This window comes from Neomonachus schauinslandi, chromosome 14, assembly GCF_002201575.2.
Source record: "Neomonachus schauinslandi chromosome 14, ASM220157v2, whole genome shotgun sequence".
NCBI lineage: Eukaryota > Metazoa > Chordata > Mammalia > Carnivora > Phocidae > Neomonachus > Neomonachus schauinslandi.
The window spans coordinates 84,698,809-84,716,004 of record NC_058416.1 but is presented as its reverse complement, the minus strand read 5'-3'; the positions used below and the strand labels follow the sequence as shown (position 1 = coordinate 84,716,004).

Genomic DNA, 17,196 nt, shown 5'->3' with positions numbered 1-17,196 from the left:
CATGTTTGCCTTTTGCCTGGCAGGCACCAGCTAGGGGGCTGAACTAGGAAAAAATGAAAAAAAAAAAAGGTAAAAAAAAAAAAAAAAAAGTGGTGGTGGTGGTGGGGTGGGGGGAAACAGGCAATTCTAGGCCCAAATCCCAGTTTAGCAACAAGCGACTTGAGCTGGAAGTAGCTGCCGCCTCTGTAGGGGGCAGGCTTACTCTATTTTGGGGTTTTCTCATACTTGGTTCCTACAGAGATGGAGTTTGGATTTCGTCTGTGTGTGAGGAGGGGCTTTTCAAATAAGGAAATGTGGAGTAGGCTTTTCTGTATAGACTTAAGATCATTATCACATCATGTTTTGCAAGATTTTTTAAGGCTGTCCACAGGAGGCGGGAAGGAGGTCCTCGCGGTGCCCGGGGGCAGCCCGCTTCCCCTGCCCTGCCCGCAGCGGGCGGCTGACCCTTCCTCTCTCCGCAGGTGGCCCTGCTGCCGGATGGGAGTGCCCGGGCACGCGCACCATGTCATCATGCATCTCTAGCCAGCCCAGCAGCGACCCGGCCGCCCTCCAGGATGAGCTGGGGGGCGGCGGCGGCAGCGAAGGCCAGAAGCCCTGTGAGGCCCTGCAGGGCCTCTCGTCCCTGAGCATCCGGCTGGGCATGGAGTCCTTCATCGTGGTCACCGAATGTGAGCCGGGCTGCTCAGTGGACCGCGGCCCGGCCCAGGACCGGCCCCAGGAGGCCGATGGCCGAGAGGGACCCCTCGACGCCTCCGCCTCCGGGCCCCAGGCCCGGCCCCAGCTGTGCAGTCGCAAGCTCTCCCTGCAGGAGCGGTCCCAGCTGGATGCGAACGGTCGCTGCGTCTACGCGGCCCTGTCCCACTCGCCGGTGGGCTCCCCGCAGTCCTCGCCGCGGCTGCCCCGGCGGCCCACTGTGGAGTCCCACCATGTCTCCATCACTGGCATGCAGGTGTGTGAGCTGGCCGAGCCCGCGCGGTCCTCTGTTAGGTGGCGTCCATTTGGGACGTGACCCTAGGAAACCCAGGTGGGGGTGGGAAGTGAGGGGGGAAGAGAAGGAGGTCTACAACGGTGCCCGAGGGAACTGGTTGCCGCCATGCGCAACTGGGGCTCCATCTCTGGGGAACCCTGTTTGACAGTGTAGAAAGTCCTGTACCTTAGAGTTATCCGGCCGGAGGGCCAAGGGAGCTGGGCCTTTCATACCAACTCCTGGCAGTTGCTGGTGGGGGCTTCTGGGGGCAGGTGACCTGCCCTGAGAGTGGGCACAGCAGCTCTGGGGCCACAGAGAGCGTCCAGCCGAGATGCAGGCACTGGTGGATGGAGTTGTGCGGGGCTGGCGGTCAGTGAGAAGCGTCCCGGCCCAGCAGCAGGGCACCAGGCACGGCTCTCAGCCCTTGGTGTGTATTTCTCTTTTGATCCTTACTGAAAACTTCTGGGAGGTAGGTTAGAACTCAGAGCACCACTAGGGCACACTGGGCCAGAGTGATCTGCCCCTGCCCCCTCTCCCGCCCCATCTCCTGCCTTTCTGCTGCCGGCTCACAGGGCTCCATCCACATTGCCTTCTTTGTATTCTTCAGATATTCACGCTCATTCCCTCCATTAGGCCTTTACCCCTGCTGTCCTCTGTGCTTGGACCGCCCTTCTGGCCCCCCTGTCTTTGCAGGTCTGTCTCCCAACTCAAATGTCTCCTCCTCTGAAGGGCCTCTCAGACTACCCTCTGTAAGCAGCCTCAGCCCCTCTCCCCTGTCACCCTGTTGATGCGACACCCATCACCATCTGATTATCTGTGTGTCTGTTGAGTTGTTTTTGGCCTGTCTCCCCAGCTAGAATGTAAGCTCAGAAGGAACAGTCCTGTCGCCATCATGTTCCCAGCACCCAGTGCACATAGTAGGAACACAAAAATATTTGTTGAAGGAATGAATGAATTTAATTGGGAGAAGCATGGATATCAAGAATGGCTTTCTAAAGGGGCCGGTATTTAACTATATTTTGAGGGCTAGGTAGGATTTTCATAATTGGAGATGGGTACACACAGAGAGTTCACTGCAGGGGAATGCACAGCGTGAGCAAAGGCCCAGGGGTAGAAGTCAGGGTGTGGGGGGAAGGGCAATCAGGGGTTCAGCTAGCTGAAGAATAGGGCCCATGTGGGGAGCACTGCGGCAACAGGGCTAGAGGGAGAGTTTGGGTTTATTTCAGTTAGAGTTGAGTCAGCCTAGAGAAATAGAGACACACCACCCTTCACCACAGAAGTGGCTTTAACACAATAGGGCTTATTTATCATGTAAAATAAATCTGGAGGTAGGCTTTTGGGACCTGTGTGGTGGTCCTGTTGTTGTTGTTGTTGTCCTTAAAACCTCATGGTCTCAAGATGGCTGCTGTGACTGTAGCCCTCATAGCTTCATTCCAGACAGGAAGAAGGAATAGGGAAGAAGAGCAAAAGTCATCAGTCAAGTCTAAGTCAGTCCTTTTTCCTGGAAACTCTACCCAACAACTTCTGCCTACTCCCGCTACCCAGAACATAGACAATGTGGCCACCCCTAGCTGTAAGAGAGGCTGGGAAATGCAGTTTTCCAGCCTGGGACATTGCCACCCAGCTATCCATTTATAAGGAAGAAAGGGGAGCCTGGTATTTGGTTGGCAATTAGGTGACTTTGCCAAGGTCAGAGGAGTGGAGTCAGGACTTGACCCTGGAAGCATCAGGGCCTGATGGGATCAGAGTGGAATCTGGAAGATGAATTCAGCAGTGTTTGGGGCTTAGATTAGGGGCAGTGAGACCCCTTAGGACAACTCTGCAGGGCCCCACTTCAGCCTGTCACATCCCTCTAGGACTCATGGGAATACAATCAACACTGGAAAGAAACAGAGGAAGCAACCTAGTGGTGAAGGGAGGGCTCTGTGAGCTGAGGAGTGCTATACAGCAGGTCGAAAGACGCAGGTCGGTGTGTACACTCAGACATGTGACTGTCTCCAGTGACGTTTAGAGAGAAATGATCTAGTGTGACATCATTTTTGCCTCCCAAACCCCATCCCAAAACGATGCTCTGTATTTTCAACAGGTGCATGTATGCGTGCATTTACATAGAGAAAGGCCTGGAAGTTTATGCACCAAACCGATGTCAAGGTTCGGGGAAAGGGTTAGAATTGGGATGGGGGGTTCAAGGGAAGTGTTGGGCTTATCTGTAACACTGGAAGTGTTATTTTCTATCATGTTTCTTTTCCCGGTTTTACTTCTTGTATCACCTAACATTTCCTCCCTAATATGTTGAGGTATAATTGAAGTAAAACAAAGTGCACATATTTCAAGTGTACAATATGATCAGTGCTGATATATGCATACGTCTGTGAAACCATGGCCCCAGTCAAGATCACAAACCTTCCCCACACACCCGACGGCACATCCTCCCCCTTCTTCCCCTTTCCCAGGTAACCGCTGACCTGCTTTTTAGCATTGTAGATTAGTTTGCAAGTTCAAGAACCTTATGTAAGTGGAATCATCTAGTATGTACTCTTTTTTGGGCTTAGCTTCTTTGACGGCATGATGATTTCGAGATTTGTCCATGTTGTTGCATGCTTCCTTTTTACGGCTAACTAGCACTCCGTTGTCTGCAATGGACCACTGTTTGTTGACCACTGTTCATCTGTCAGTGGGCGTTTGAGTTGTTTCCAGTGTTTTGACTATTACACATGAAGCTCTTTCAAACATTTGTCTGCAAGTCTTTGCACGGACACGAGTTTTCACACCTCTTAGATGAAGAGCTAGGAGCAGAATGGCTATGTCCTGGAGGAGGTGTTTGTTAAGAAACTGCCCAACTGTTTTCCGAAGAGGCTGCACCATTTTAAATTCCTACCAGCAGTGTGCAAAGCTTCTCCATGCCCTACATTATTCTGACAACACTTGGTATGGTCAGTCTTGGATTTTAGCCAAGCTAATGGGTGTGGGTTTAATTTACATTTCCCCCATGATTCATGATGTTGAGCCTCCTTTTTTATTTTGAGCCTCTTTTCATGTGCTTACTGATCATTTGTATATCTTCATCTTCAAGATGAGGGTGTTGTTATTAATGAGTTATAAGAGTTCTTTATCTGTCTGGATGCCAGTCTGATGTGTTGCAAATAGTTTCTCTCAGGCTGTGGCTTACCTTTTGTTTCCTTAATAGTGAGTGTCTCGAAGAGCAAAAGTTTTTTTGTTGTTGTTTTTTTTTTTTTTTCAAAGAGCAAAGGTTTTAATTTTGATGAAATCCAGTTTATCACTTGTTGCCTTTTATATCTTGTACTTTTGTACAAAAAGAACCTTTGAGAAACCGTTAAGAAACCATTGTCAGCCTCACGGTCAGATATTCTCTCCTTTATGTCACTTTATGTTTTTATAGGACAGCATAGTCCTTAGATAGGATTACTTGTTTAATTTAAAATCAACATTTTGGGAACACCTCTTAAAAATGGGTATTAAGGGGGCGCCTGGGTGGCTCGGATGGTTAAGCGTCTGCCTTCGGCTCAGGTCATGATCCCAGGGTCCTGGGATCGAGTCCCACATCGGGCTCCCTGCTCCTTGGGAGCCTGCTTCTCCCTCTGCCTCTCTCTCTCTCTCTGTCATGAATAAATAAATAAAATCTTTAAAAAAAAAATGGGTATTAAAAGAGTACATACTGTATGATCACCTTTTTGCAATGTACAAAAACTCTGCTGTTAGAAGTCAGGGTAGTGGTCACCCTGGGAGATGCTTCTAGGGGGCTGGGAAAATTCTCTTTCCTGATTTGGGTCCTGGTTCATGTGTTTGTTTTGTGAAAAACATATTGAGGTGCAAACTTACAATTCATATACTGTGTGTTTCTACTTAACTTTCCAGGATTGTGTACAGCTGAATCAGTACACGCTAAAGGATGAAATTGGAAAGGTAAATATCCCAGGAGCCAGGCTGGTTTTCTACATCTACCAAGAAATGTCTCAGATACAGTGGAGGGAACCTGCTAGAGCTGGGAGTGGGAAGAAGTCCTTGGAGGCGAGATTGTGGGGGAGGGTTTTGTCATCAGTGGTCCATCTGGTTTATTGTCTTTCTACATCATAATATTAATGTGTTTCCACAAAAGCTCAGACAGCTTCGAGGGAATTCCATATCACCAACATTAGTGTTTTTTTTTTTTCCCCTCTAAGGTACTCTCACATCTATTTTTGCTTTTATTTCAGCCAATGGGCAATATCTTTGCAGGGGTCAAAAATTCAAATGCCAGTAGAAAGCAAGTGAGTAATATAAATGAGCAAAGCATGCTAGGTCTAAGGCAGTAGGGAGTGGTGAGGACTGTGGCAAACTGTTAACATGTAGAAATGATTATGGGTCCATAATGGACAGATCTGATTTTTTTCAAAAGAAGCTGAGATTTTAGATTTTATATCTGATCTTTCTGTTTTTAAATGTTGGCAGCTAATTCAAACTTTCTAAAAACTGCAGATGCAATAAAATGTAATTGCAGATCAGATTTGGCCATTTGGCCGCTGATTTGCAGCCCCTGTATTAGGGTCCTCATTTTGCAGATTGTAACTTCTGGATAGTATGTCATGGGCATCTCCCTTTATCCAGGGCTCCTATGGTGTGGTCAAGTTGGCCTACAATGAAAATGACAATACCTATTACGTGAGTATCCATGTCCCCTTCCCTGCCCTCACCATTGTCCAAAGCAAAAGCCTCCTTTCCAGAACTTGGTTTCCTGGAAGATTTTCTTCACTGTTGTCTCATTTTATTCTTAAGTCATTTCATTTCGTGCATTAGGAAGGAAGTGGTGTTCCCATTATATGGATGTGGAAATGGGGAGGCAAAGTGATTGGCTCAGAAAGAAAATGTGTAAATTCAGTAAATGTCTCATAGCCTTACTCTGGGCTACCATTTCTACATCCTTCATAGCACCAAGAACCAGGTGGTAGTGAGACAAATTGCCCTTGTAGCTGAGGCTTTGGGGTCAGTCCGGTGTGGGTTCAAATTCTGGCTCTCCCATCTGCCAACTGTGTGTCCTTGGCCAAGTGACATAACACCTGAGCCTGTTTCCCCATGTGTAGAACAGCCTGTCCCTCGACCATCACTCCAGCTCACTAGTGTCTTGATTCACTTGTATCGAGTCCCAAGGCTTGTGGTCCCAGCTAGGAAAGAGGACCAGGAACCTCAGAAGCACCCTCAGGGCTGGGGGGACCCTGGCAGTCCAGCCCCCAGGCCACCCGCAGCTGCTTGACCCACTCTGATGACGAAGCACTCACTACATTGTCCTGAGGCTGCCAGGAAGCCAAGAGCTTTGGCTGGCCTAGGAGTGGAGGGAACTCTCCCTCCTCCTTCCTCTCCATTTTAACCGAGATGTGGGGTCTTTTGTCCCATAGGCGATGAAGGTGCTGTCCAAAAAGAAGCTGATCCGACAGGCGGGCTTTCCACGTGAGTTTGGTGGGCCTTTGTTCTTAGGTGCAGGGCTGGGGCACGACAAAGAAGATCCCACTGAATGGTGTCCCCTGCAGAGTGCCCGGGTAGAGGCCTCGAAGACTCCTGTCACTATGGCCTGGGGTATGGCGTGGGAAGGAGGGGACAGAAAGCTGAGCAAGGGGGCTGGGTCTCCAGCCTCACTGATTTTCAGCAGCAGAAGAGACAGATGAGAGGAGCAAGCTACTTATGGCCCCTGGTGGCATCAGCCACTCGAGCCCTGCCGAGACCCCCTCACTTGCATTGCCCCCCCCCATTTGCAGAGGAAAAGCTTTTTGCCCTGACCTTGGGATGGTCTGTGTCTCCTCCAGGTCGCCCCCCGCCCCGAGGCACTCGGCCAGCCCCTGGAGGCTGCATCCAGCCTAGGGGCCCCATTGAGCAGGTGTACCAGGAAATCGCCATCCTCAAGAAGCTAGACCACCCCAATGTGGTGAAGCTGGTGGAGGTGAGCTAGGGGGACAGGGAGGAGGGAGGCAAGAATGGTGATTGTCCAGGCCCAGCTCTGTTATTACCCAAACGCTGCACCACTAGTTTCTAGGGAGAGCCATACCATGTTAAACAGCTGTTGCAGAGCTAAGTAGTATTTATTGCTCTAGGTTTCTTCACCCCTGTTCTTTCATGTTATCCTCACCCTTCCCTAAGACTATTTATTATTCCCATTTTACAGATAAAAAAATTGAAGGTCAGAGGGATACCGAGACTTGCCCTTTATCCATTTTTGTCTTTGGAGCTGGTTCTCTCTCTCTCTCTCTCTCTCTCTCTATGTGGTTTTAGCACAAAAGCAGCCACATGCATGTAAACAAATGGGCATGGCTGTGTTCTAATAAAACTTTATTTGCAAAAACCAGGCAGAGGGCCAGATTTGGCTTGCATGCTATATTTGCCATCCCCTGTTCTAGATCCGCAGTTCTCACAGTTTTTGGTCTCAGGATTCCTTTATGTCCTTCAAAATTATTGAAGGCCCCAAAAAAGTTTTGCATATGTGGGTTGTATTTATTATTATTTGCCATATTAAGATTTAAAACTGAGAAGTTTAAAAATTATTTATTAATTCATTTAAAAACAACAATCCCATTATATAACAATATATTTTTATGAAAAATAAGTATATTTTCTGAAAAAATTTTAAGAAGAGTGGCGTTTTACATTCTATTTTTTAAAAATTTATTTATTTTAGAGAGAGGTAGAGAGAGAGCACGGTGGGGAGGAGCAGAGGGAGAGGGAGAGACAGTCCCGAGCGGACTCTGCGATGAGTGTGGAGTCCGACACAGGGCTCGATTCCAGGATCCTGAGATCATGACCTGAGCCGAAACCAGGAGTCGGATGCTTAACGGACTGCGCCACCCAGGCGCCCTGGCATTTCACATTTTTGCAAATTTTTGTTGTTGTTGATGTCTGGCTTAATAGAAGATGGCTGGATTCTCATATCTGCTCTTGCATTCAGCTGTGGTGATTTTGCATGCCATGTGGTTTCTCGTTTCTCTACTAGTAGAGAATGCGAGTAGAAAGGGCAAATATTATCTTAGTTTTATTTATTTTATTTTATTACTTTTTAAAATAAGATTTTACTTTATTTTTTATTTATTTATTTTATTTTTTTAGATTTTATTTATTTATTTCAGACAGAGAAAGAGAGAGAGAGCACGAGCTGGGCAGGGGAGGGGCAGAGAGAGAAGCAGGCTCCCGGCTGAAGAGGGAGCCCAATGCGGGGCTTGATCCCAGGACTCTGGGATCACAACCTGAGCCAAAGGCAGACGCTTAACCAACTGAGCCACCCAGGCGCCCCAATAAGATTTTATTTTTATTTATTTGAGAGAGAGAGAGAGAGATACCGAGAGAGCATGAGCAAGGAGGAGAGGGAGAAGCAGGCGCCCCGCTGAGCAGGGAGCCGGATGCCGGGCTCGATCCCAGGACCAAGGGACCATAACCTGAGCCAAAGGCAAGACGCTTAAACGACTGAGCTACCCAGTGCTCCTTATCTTAGTTTTAGTGTGAAAATCGTTTTGACCTCATGATCTCCCCGAAAGCATCTTGAGGATCCCTAGAAGTCCGCGAACTACATTTGGAGCACCTCTGGCCTAAATGACAGGACTTGTAAATGGCATGTGATAAAGTACGTAATTGGACGGGTGTTCGTCGTGCTGCAGGAGCATGGAGTGCGAGCAGCCAGCCAGCCCAAACAGCTGAGGAAGGCTTTTCAGGGAAAGGATGTTTGAGATGACCCCGGTTGTTCCCTGATGGAGATAACAGGGAAAGGACAGAGAAGGGCATCGCAGAGGAAGGAACAGCATGTGCAAAGGGCCGGTGCCCTCTGTTTGGGGGTATACTCCTGACTTTGGTGGGTGTGAGGGTTAGTAGCCGTGCCCTCCTGGGGCTTTTCAGGTATGGGCTCTAGGTGGGCCATGCCCTGGGTCTGACTCCCCCGAATGGGCAGGGCTTAGGGCTCCAGGTGGGAGCCTAGGGTGCATCTCTTTCTCAGGGCTCTCGTCCTGTGGATCTTGGTTGACTGGGGAAGGTGAGGATGATGTGGGAAGAGGCAGGAGGACCAGTGTAGCCAAGGAGAGAAGGAGAGGGACGGTGGCTGCAGGCTGTCTTCACCTGTCACGCTGAGTTTCACAGTCTCAGTTCGCTGATGGCTGGAGTCAGCCGTCTTAGAGGAAGCTCAAGGACACTTGGTTTAGTGAGTGGCTCTGGGTCCTGGCATGATCTCCCTGGCCCCCACTGCCCTGTGGCATCTGACCTGTCCACCCAACAAGACTGGTTGCCAGCCTGCCTGTTGGACAGACCTCAGACATTCATCAGATGGCCATGGACATTCATCAGGCATTTCCTGAGCACCGACTATGAGCCTTGTCCTGTATAGGGCACCACGGGGGCAACTTAGGCGGATACAGCTGTTTGCAGAGACGGACAAGATAGACATAGGTGACGAGCTGAAAGCAGGATGGCCGTGAGAGGAGAGCGAGGACATGCCATGGCGGTTCCGGGCAGGGGGACGTCTTTTCTTACAGGGGCAGGAGGTCAGGGGGCACTTCATGGAGGAGTCGGAAGAGCCCAGACAGGATTTCCATTTTCACCCTGAGGATCAGTCCTCTGTCTCCTAGGAGACGGGTGGGATTCTTACTGAAACTGAGACACTTCCCAGGGGAGGAATTTTAAAAAAAGAAATTTTTGGGGGGCGCCTGGGTGGCTCAGTTGGTTAAGCGACTGCCTTCAGCTCGGGTCATGATCCCACGGTCCTGGGATCGAGTCCCGCATCGGGCTCCCTGCTCTGCGGGGAGCCTGCTTCTCCCTCTCCCACTCCCCCTGCTTGTGTTCCCTCTCTCGCTGTGTCTCTCTCTGTCAAATAAATAAATAAAATCTTTTAAAAAAAAAAGAAAATTTTTTTTTTTTTTTAAGTAATCTCTACTCTCAGTGTGGGGCTCAAACTCACGACCTTGAGATCAAGAGTTGCTTGCTCGACTAACTGAGCCAGCCGGGCGCCCCCATTTCCCAGGGGAGGAATTTGCCCCTCCCTTTTGTAACCTCTTTTCTAGGTGTTTTGGACCCTTGAGGATTGGGCTAGAATGTGGCTATTTTCCAGGTGGCCGTTTGGATCACACACTCTGGGTTTTTTCCTGTGCCCTTCATCTTAACCAGGAAAACCAGTGGAAAGCACAGCCCTCCTGTTGGCAAATGCAGTCATGTGGATGCTGCCTCCTCCCTGCTCATATCATTTCTCTCTCTTCCTCTCCCCTGCTCCTCATCTCCGGCCTGTTCCGTGTGGCTGTGCCAATAGGTCCTGGATGACCCCAATGAGGACCATCTGTACATGGGTAAGAGAGCCCTTGCCATCCGCCACCTTTGCTCAGGCAGCTGCACCTGCCAAAGCCCAGGGGTCCTCTGGAGCATTCCCTGTCCTTGGCATCCCCCGCCAAAGCTGGGCACCACAGTGAGTCACATGTGAGGCTGCAGCCCTGGTTTGAAGCAGGAGGTGGAAGGGAGTGCTTGCTGGGACTTCTCTGGAGGTCCTGTTCATTCACTTGCAAGTATTTATTGAGCACCTGCCAATGCTGAGCATGTTCTAGGCACTAAGGATGCAGTGGTGAGTGAGAAAGATGAGACTCCCGCTCTTCTGAGGCTGACATTTTAGTCAGGGAAGACAGATAGTCAACAACTAAATAAATCAGTTAAGTTCAGTAGATCCTCTGAAGAAGGTTAAATAGGATGACGTGAGAGAGAGGGATTGAGGGGCCACTTCACATATGAGGTGATGATTTGGCACCTGAATGTCAAAGACACAGTCCTGTTACATGTGGGGAAGAGCATTCCAGGCAAAGGGAACAGCTGGTGCAAAGGCCCTGAGGCTGGTGAGAGCTTAGCGTGTTTGAGAAAAATGTGGCTGGGACAGAGTAAACCAGGGAGAGGGGATGGGGATGAGGATGGAGAGCCTGAGGCCACGGTGGGGCATTTGGAGCCTTGGAGGGCACTGCACAAAGAAATGGAAGGACTCAGGCATGTCCTCAGAGATTTGATTTTTAAAAATTGGTGAGGGCATGGGACAGCCCTCTGTCAGCTCTAAGCATAGGTACTGATGAAGGAAGGAAGGGCAGGACTAATTCAAAACTAGATAGCAGACTGTTGGGCCCAGGAATGCATGATTGACAGGTCACATGTCCTTGCAATATGGCTTGGGTGGGCATTCAAATGAGCAGATGACAGATGACAGCCGGGAGGGGTATCAAGGAGGTGAGGAGAGTGGGCACGAGCCCAGCTTGGAATCTAGAAGTCTCCTGGATGAGCACGGGGATGATCCTTTGTTGCACAAGGAGTGATTATATGGGGTCTGGTTTGAAAACAGCTCAGAGCTCACTTTCTCCTCACAGAGTTGCTATGGTTCAGTTCCGAGGAAGCGTTGCAGCTTAGGACATTTTATTTTTCATTTCACCCTCCTCTTCCCCACCCCAGGTTTTCATTATGACAAATGTTAAGCCTACAGAAAAGTTGAAAGAATAGTACAATGAATACCTGTATACCTACCACCCAGATTCAACAGTTAATAATTGTTTTGTCAGATTTGCTTTATCAGCCTAGCCACCCACCCATCCATTTCTGTATTTTTTTTGCTGAACTATCCAAAATGTAAAGTGGCAGACATCTTGACACTTCAGCCTCTGAATACTTCAGCGTGCATCTCACATAGGGACATTCTCCTGTGTGGTCACAATACCATTATTACATCTGAAAAAGTTAATGCCAGTTCCCTAAGAGCATCTAATGTGCACTCCATGTTCAAATTTTAGAACTCTTTTTTGCCAGTTTATTTGTAAATTTTAGAACTTATAAAATCTTCCTATAGAAACAATTTTGAGGCTACACAGTAAATAACATCAGATATGTTAACTTTATTTTATTTTATTTAATTTTATTTTTTTTAAAGATTTTATTTATTTATTTGACAGAGAGATAGCGAGAGCAGGAACACAAGCAGGGGGAATGGGAGAGGGAGAAGCAGGCTTCTTGCCGAGCAGGGAGCCTGATGTGGGACTCGATCCCAGGACCCTGGGATCATAACCTGAGCCGAAGGCAGACGCTTAACGACTGAGCCACCCAGGCACCCAACTTTATTTTTTTTTTTTAAGATTTTATTTTTTGAGAGAGAGAGAGAGAGAGCACGAGCAGGGGGAGGGGCAGAGAGAGGGAGAAGCAGACTCCCTGCTGAGCAGAGAGCTCGAAGGAAGTGGGGCTCGATCCCAGGATCCCAGGATCATGACCTGAGCCAAAGGCAGACACTTAACTGACTGAGCCACCCAGGTGCCCCTAGATAGGTTAACTTTAAAAAATTACGTGAGAGGGGCGCCTGGGTGGCTGTGTTTTCAGTCACTAATAACTAGCTCCCTCCATGCCAACCAAGTTATGGTGCTTAGGAGGAAGCACAGAAATTCCTGAAGCAGCTCTTGGAAGTTAAGTCTTCCAGAACAAAGGTGGGATAGGCCAGAGCTGAAGGGACCAGCGCTCCTGTCTGTGGAAACCTTCCCTTCAAGTGCTGTTGCTTTTTGCTTCTAACCATAGCCTGAAGCCACGGCAGATCTGCCCTAGCTTGGGTTTGCCCAACACTGGTTGATGAACCTGAAGATAGGGAGGGGCCTGAGGGTGTTAAGTTCCTTTTCTGGTCTTCTTTTTATCTGAGGAGCCGGCTCTTGTCTCTCAGCCACCTGAGCCCTTGGAGATCTTTGAAACCATCCTTTTGGTTTCTTCTGTAAGAAACTCCAATGTGGGTAGATGATTCGAGAACAACAGAGAGCGCCAAAGTTATTCTCCACTTGGTTTTGAAATTCACTGCGTTTTTCACTTCCTATAGGATAGTTTCATGTTCCCAGTTATGTTTGTCCAAGCAGGACAAAATTAAAATAATTATTCAACATCACCCAGTAATTCTACTCTTAGGTATATACCCACCAAAACTGAAAACAGATATCCACACAAGTACTTGTACAGAAATGCTTGTACACGAATGTTCACAGCAGCACTATTCACAATAGCCAAAACGTGGAAACAACCTGAATGTTCATTAGCTAATGACTGGATACACAAAATGTGGCATATCCACACAGTGGAATGGTATTCAGCCATAAAAAGGGATGAAGTACTGGGTGCCTGGGTGGCTCAGTTGGTTAAGTGACTGCCTTCGGTTCAGGTCATGATCCCGGAGTCCTGGGATCGAGTCCCACGTCGGGCTCCCTGCTCAGCAGGGAGTCTGCTTCTCCCTCTGACCCTACCCCTTCTTGGGCTCTCTCTCTCACTCTCTCTCTCTCAAATAAATAAATAAAATCTTTAAAAAAAAAAAAAAGGAATGAAGTACTGATTGATGCTACAACATGAATGAACCTTGAAAATACGATGCTAAGTGAAAAAGCCTGTCACAAAAGGTCACATAGTATATGATTCCATATATGTGAAATGTCCAGAATAGGCAAATCCATAGAAAGAGAAATCAGATTAGTGGGTGCCAGGGGCCTGGAGGGAGGGGACTGACTACTCATGGGCATGGGGTTTCTTTATGAGGGGCTGAAAACTTTCTGGAACTAAGTAGAGGCATAGTCACACAGCATCGGGAATGCTAAATGCCACTGAATTGTAAATCTTAAAATAGTTAATTTTATGTTAGGAAAATTTCACCTCAATTTTTAAAAATTCAAAGAACAAAGCAAAAAAGCCCCAACAACAACAACAAAGCCCTGTGCATTCCCTGGACACAGCTTATCTAATACTTGGTGGTTTGGAGCAGGGATTCCCCGCAAGTACAGGACTGGGAAGGAGCTGGCTTGGTGGGAGGCATTTGCAGGTCGTGCACGAATGTGAGTCAAGAAAGGCCCTGTTCAGGAGTCGTGGGATGCATTGGCCTTTGAGGTGGTGAGGAAATCTCCACCCCCACCTCTCGCTCAAGTCTTGTTTTGGATTGAGAGTCACGGGAAAGAGTCTGAGGTCCAGCTGACCACAGAGCATAGAGGAGCTGGAAGAATCTATAAGCATTCTTGGTCTGTGGCCTGACACAGCCCAGCAGTGTGGAGGATGTGGGAGGGATTGTTGAAACATGTTCCTGTTGTTTCTTGGATCAAAACTTTCCTAGGGTTCTGAAGACCCCTAGGGCTCTTTCTTTGTGCCTAAATAAACAGATGTCGGGTTGTGTCCCCATAGTCTTGTTCTTTGGCATCAGGTGACTCAGGACCTGGGTGCGACTAAGAGGACGTAGTTTAGTATCAGTCATATCCCTGGAATCTCCAAGGTATGAATGGAGAGAAGAAAGGAGCCCATGAGCCATCTCTGCCTGTCTCCTGTCTCCTTGCTTTGTTTTCCCTGGCCAGGGGGTCCTTGGCTGTTTTGAGGACTAGAAGAAGTACAGTCAGACCAGGGTCAGAGATCGCTGACCCCTAGCCTCCCGAGCAGTACCTTGATCAGCTTTGGCTCAGTGGATTGTTCCTTTCCCCAGCCCGAATACTAGTTTATGTGCTTCTTGGTGTTTCCGTGAGCGATTGGGAAGGAGGAAGAGGAGGAGGAAGATGGATTTCCAATTTCCCAATGTAACAGTTCACCCCCTTCTCTTTCCTGCAGTGTTTGAACTGGTCAACCAAGGGTGAGTGTCCCGTTTTCCTTGCGGGTGTGATGCCTGAAGCTTCTCAAGCCGCAGAGCTTCTCGAGGGAGGTGGTGCCTGGTTCTGAAGGCCAGTGTATCTGGTTTGCTTTTCATGTGTGCATCGACCTTCCAGGCCTGTGATGGAAGTGCCCACCCTCAAACCACTCTCGGAAGACCAGGCCCGTTTCTACTTCCAGGACCTGATCAAAGGCATAGAGTACCGTAAGCGGGGGCCTGTGGGAGGATTCTCACCCAGGGTTGGTTAACATCCCAACTAGCGGATGGCAGGTGGGAAAGTGGACTTTCCCTCCTGGAGTGCAAGCAGGAGGGTGAGAGACAGAATTGTCTGACATGCAGTCTTGGACAGCTACAGAAAGCCATGCTCATGATGGAAAAAGAAACCCTTCTTCTGCCACAAAAATTAAGAGCCGTATTGATAATGACTGTTTCCCCCAGCACTTTCTGTGTGTACCAGGCACCATTAGGGGCTGTATTTATATTGTCCCTTATTCCCAGCAACCCTGGGATGGGGATCCTGTTCACCTCCCGTTACCTTAGTTTTCTCATCTGTTAAACGGGAATAAAGTGTCTTTCACCAGGGTGGAAATCAGCCAGTTCATATCAGTAGTTCTGACAGGTGTCCTTTCTGCTTCTGGTTGTTAAACATTTTGTCTCTTCCCCTTGCCCATCACATAGGATTGTTGGGAGATTTATTATTTTTTTTAAGATTTTATTTATTCATTTGAGACAGAGAGATAGAGAGAGAGCATGAGCAGGGGAGAGGGAGAGGGAGAAGCAGACTCCCTGCCGAGCAGGGAGCCCGACACGGAACTCGATCCCAGGACTGCAGGATCATGACCTGAGCTGAAGGCAGATGCTTAACTGACTGAGCCACCCAGGCGCCCCCCTCCGTTTTTTTTTTTTTTTAAAGTTTTTTTTTTTAATTCATGAGAGACAGAGCGAGAGAGAAAGGCAGAGGGAGAAGCAGGCTCGAGCCTGATGTGGGACTTGATCCCAGGACCCTGAGATCATGACCTGAGCCGAAGGCAGACGCTTAACCATCTGAGCCACCCAGGCGCCCTTTTTTTAAGATTTTAATTGTTGGGAGATTTAATTGTTGGGAGATTTAAATGGAGAAAATGGGAAGCACTTAACATAGGGCTGGGCCCCAGATGGGGTACTCAACAAATGGAGCTGCTGCCCCTATTACTGGTTTCATCACTGTCAACACCGCCACCAGCAAAGAAACGCAGTTGGGTCTTCCAGACCATAGGAAGAGAGACCATGTCCTCTCCTTTGGGTTGACATCCAGGCAGGAGCAAGTTAAGGAGGTCCCCAGTCCTACTTTGTGGTCCACACTTCCATTCGACCTGCTCCATTCATTGCTGGTATGGTGAACAGGTTGAGTGTTGGCATTAGTAAATGAGAATATGTTGGACTGTCACAAGTTGTGAGGCTTCTAGCTGGAAGCCAGCCAGGCTCAACAAAAACTCTCCAGGGACCACCCACCCATGACTTAGACTAGAGCAGGTGGTTACTATTATTGTCAATCGGTGTTGCACTCCTCATTTTTGAAGATGGGGTAATTTCCTTAAGCACACTCTGTCCCCCCTTACCTTTCAAAGCTGGGAGTATCCAATAGGTTTGGAAGGGTAAGGCTGAGAAGGGCCTGGGGACCGTGAGAGAGCACTGGGGTCCATGTCTATATTTCTGGCCTCTGGAGGCTAGGCAGAGCTCCTCACATGGTTTTCCTGCCCCCTCTCTCCCATCTGGTGTCCACCCCACCCCCAGTACACTACCAGAAGATCATCCACCGGGACATCAAACCTTCTAACCTCCTGGTGGGAGAAGATGGGCACATCAAGATTGCCGACTTCGGTGTGAGCAACGAGTTCAAGGGCAGCGACGCGCTCCTCTCTAACACCGTGGGCACACCCGCCTTCATGGCGCCTGAGTCGCTCTCAGAGACCCGGAAGATCTTCTCTGGGAAGGTTGGTGTGGACCTGCCTGAGATGCTGAGTTCTGCCTGTGTTAGGGTCCTTTCAGTCTTAAGTGGCAGAAATCCGACCCAAACTGGCTTAAACAATGAATCCATTGGATCATGTAGATGAAGAGCGGCTTCCGGTTTGGCTAGATACAGGGATTCAAACAGGAATCCATCTTTACATCTTTCAGCTGTTTTCTTGAGTTGGTTTCCTGCCCAGGTGGGTGGGTACCCCCAGCTGTTCCAGGCTCCTTCCTATCAGCTTACCAACCTCAGAAGAAAGAGCATTCCTCTTTCTGAAGAGCCCTCGCAAAAATCCTGGGATTGGCTCTGATTGGCCCAACCTGGGCCATGTGCCCATCCTTGAACCAATCATTGTGGCTGGGGGGGAAGTGGTGCTCTCATTGGCCAGGCCTGGGTCATGTGCCTATCCTTAAACCAATCACTATGGCTGGTGGAAATGAAGCTCTTATTGGCCAGGCCTGGGTCATGTACTCACCCAGAGGCCAGGAGCAGGATCCGTCTCACCCTCAGTCGGTGGATCCAGAGTCAGGAAGGGGTGGTTCCTCAGAGGAAAGCTGGAGGATTTGATTTTTGGCCGGCCAGAAGCAATAGACACCCCCCCCCCCCCCCCGCTGCCCCTTGTCT

General features: G+C 48.8%; 1 protein-coding gene across 1 annotated transcript in view; it reads left to right on the top strand.

Moving 5' to 3' along the window:
- The window catches only part of CAMKK2 (calcium/calmodulin dependent protein kinase kinase 2), a 44,535-nt gene that overhangs the window by 15,078 nt on the left and 12,261 nt on the right, over window positions 1–17,196 (top strand). Inside the window, exons 2-10 of the mRNA XM_021698508.2 lie at window positions 462–949; window positions 4,844–4,891; window positions 5,573–5,626; window positions 6,358–6,409; window positions 6,763–6,896; window positions 10,230–10,266; window positions 14,543–14,564; window positions 14,698–14,786; window positions 16,356–16,555. Coding sequence (XP_021554183.1) covers window positions 503–949; window positions 4,844–4,891; window positions 5,573–5,626; window positions 6,358–6,409; window positions 6,763–6,896; window positions 10,230–10,266; window positions 14,543–14,564; window positions 14,698–14,786; window positions 16,356–16,555 — 1,083 coding nt within the window. The 5' untranslated portion in view covers window positions 462–502. The remainder of the gene's footprint in view (window positions 1–461; window positions 950–4,843; window positions 4,892–5,572; window positions 5,627–6,357; window positions 6,410–6,762; window positions 6,897–10,229; window positions 10,267–14,542; window positions 14,565–14,697; window positions 14,787–16,355; window positions 16,556–17,196) is intronic.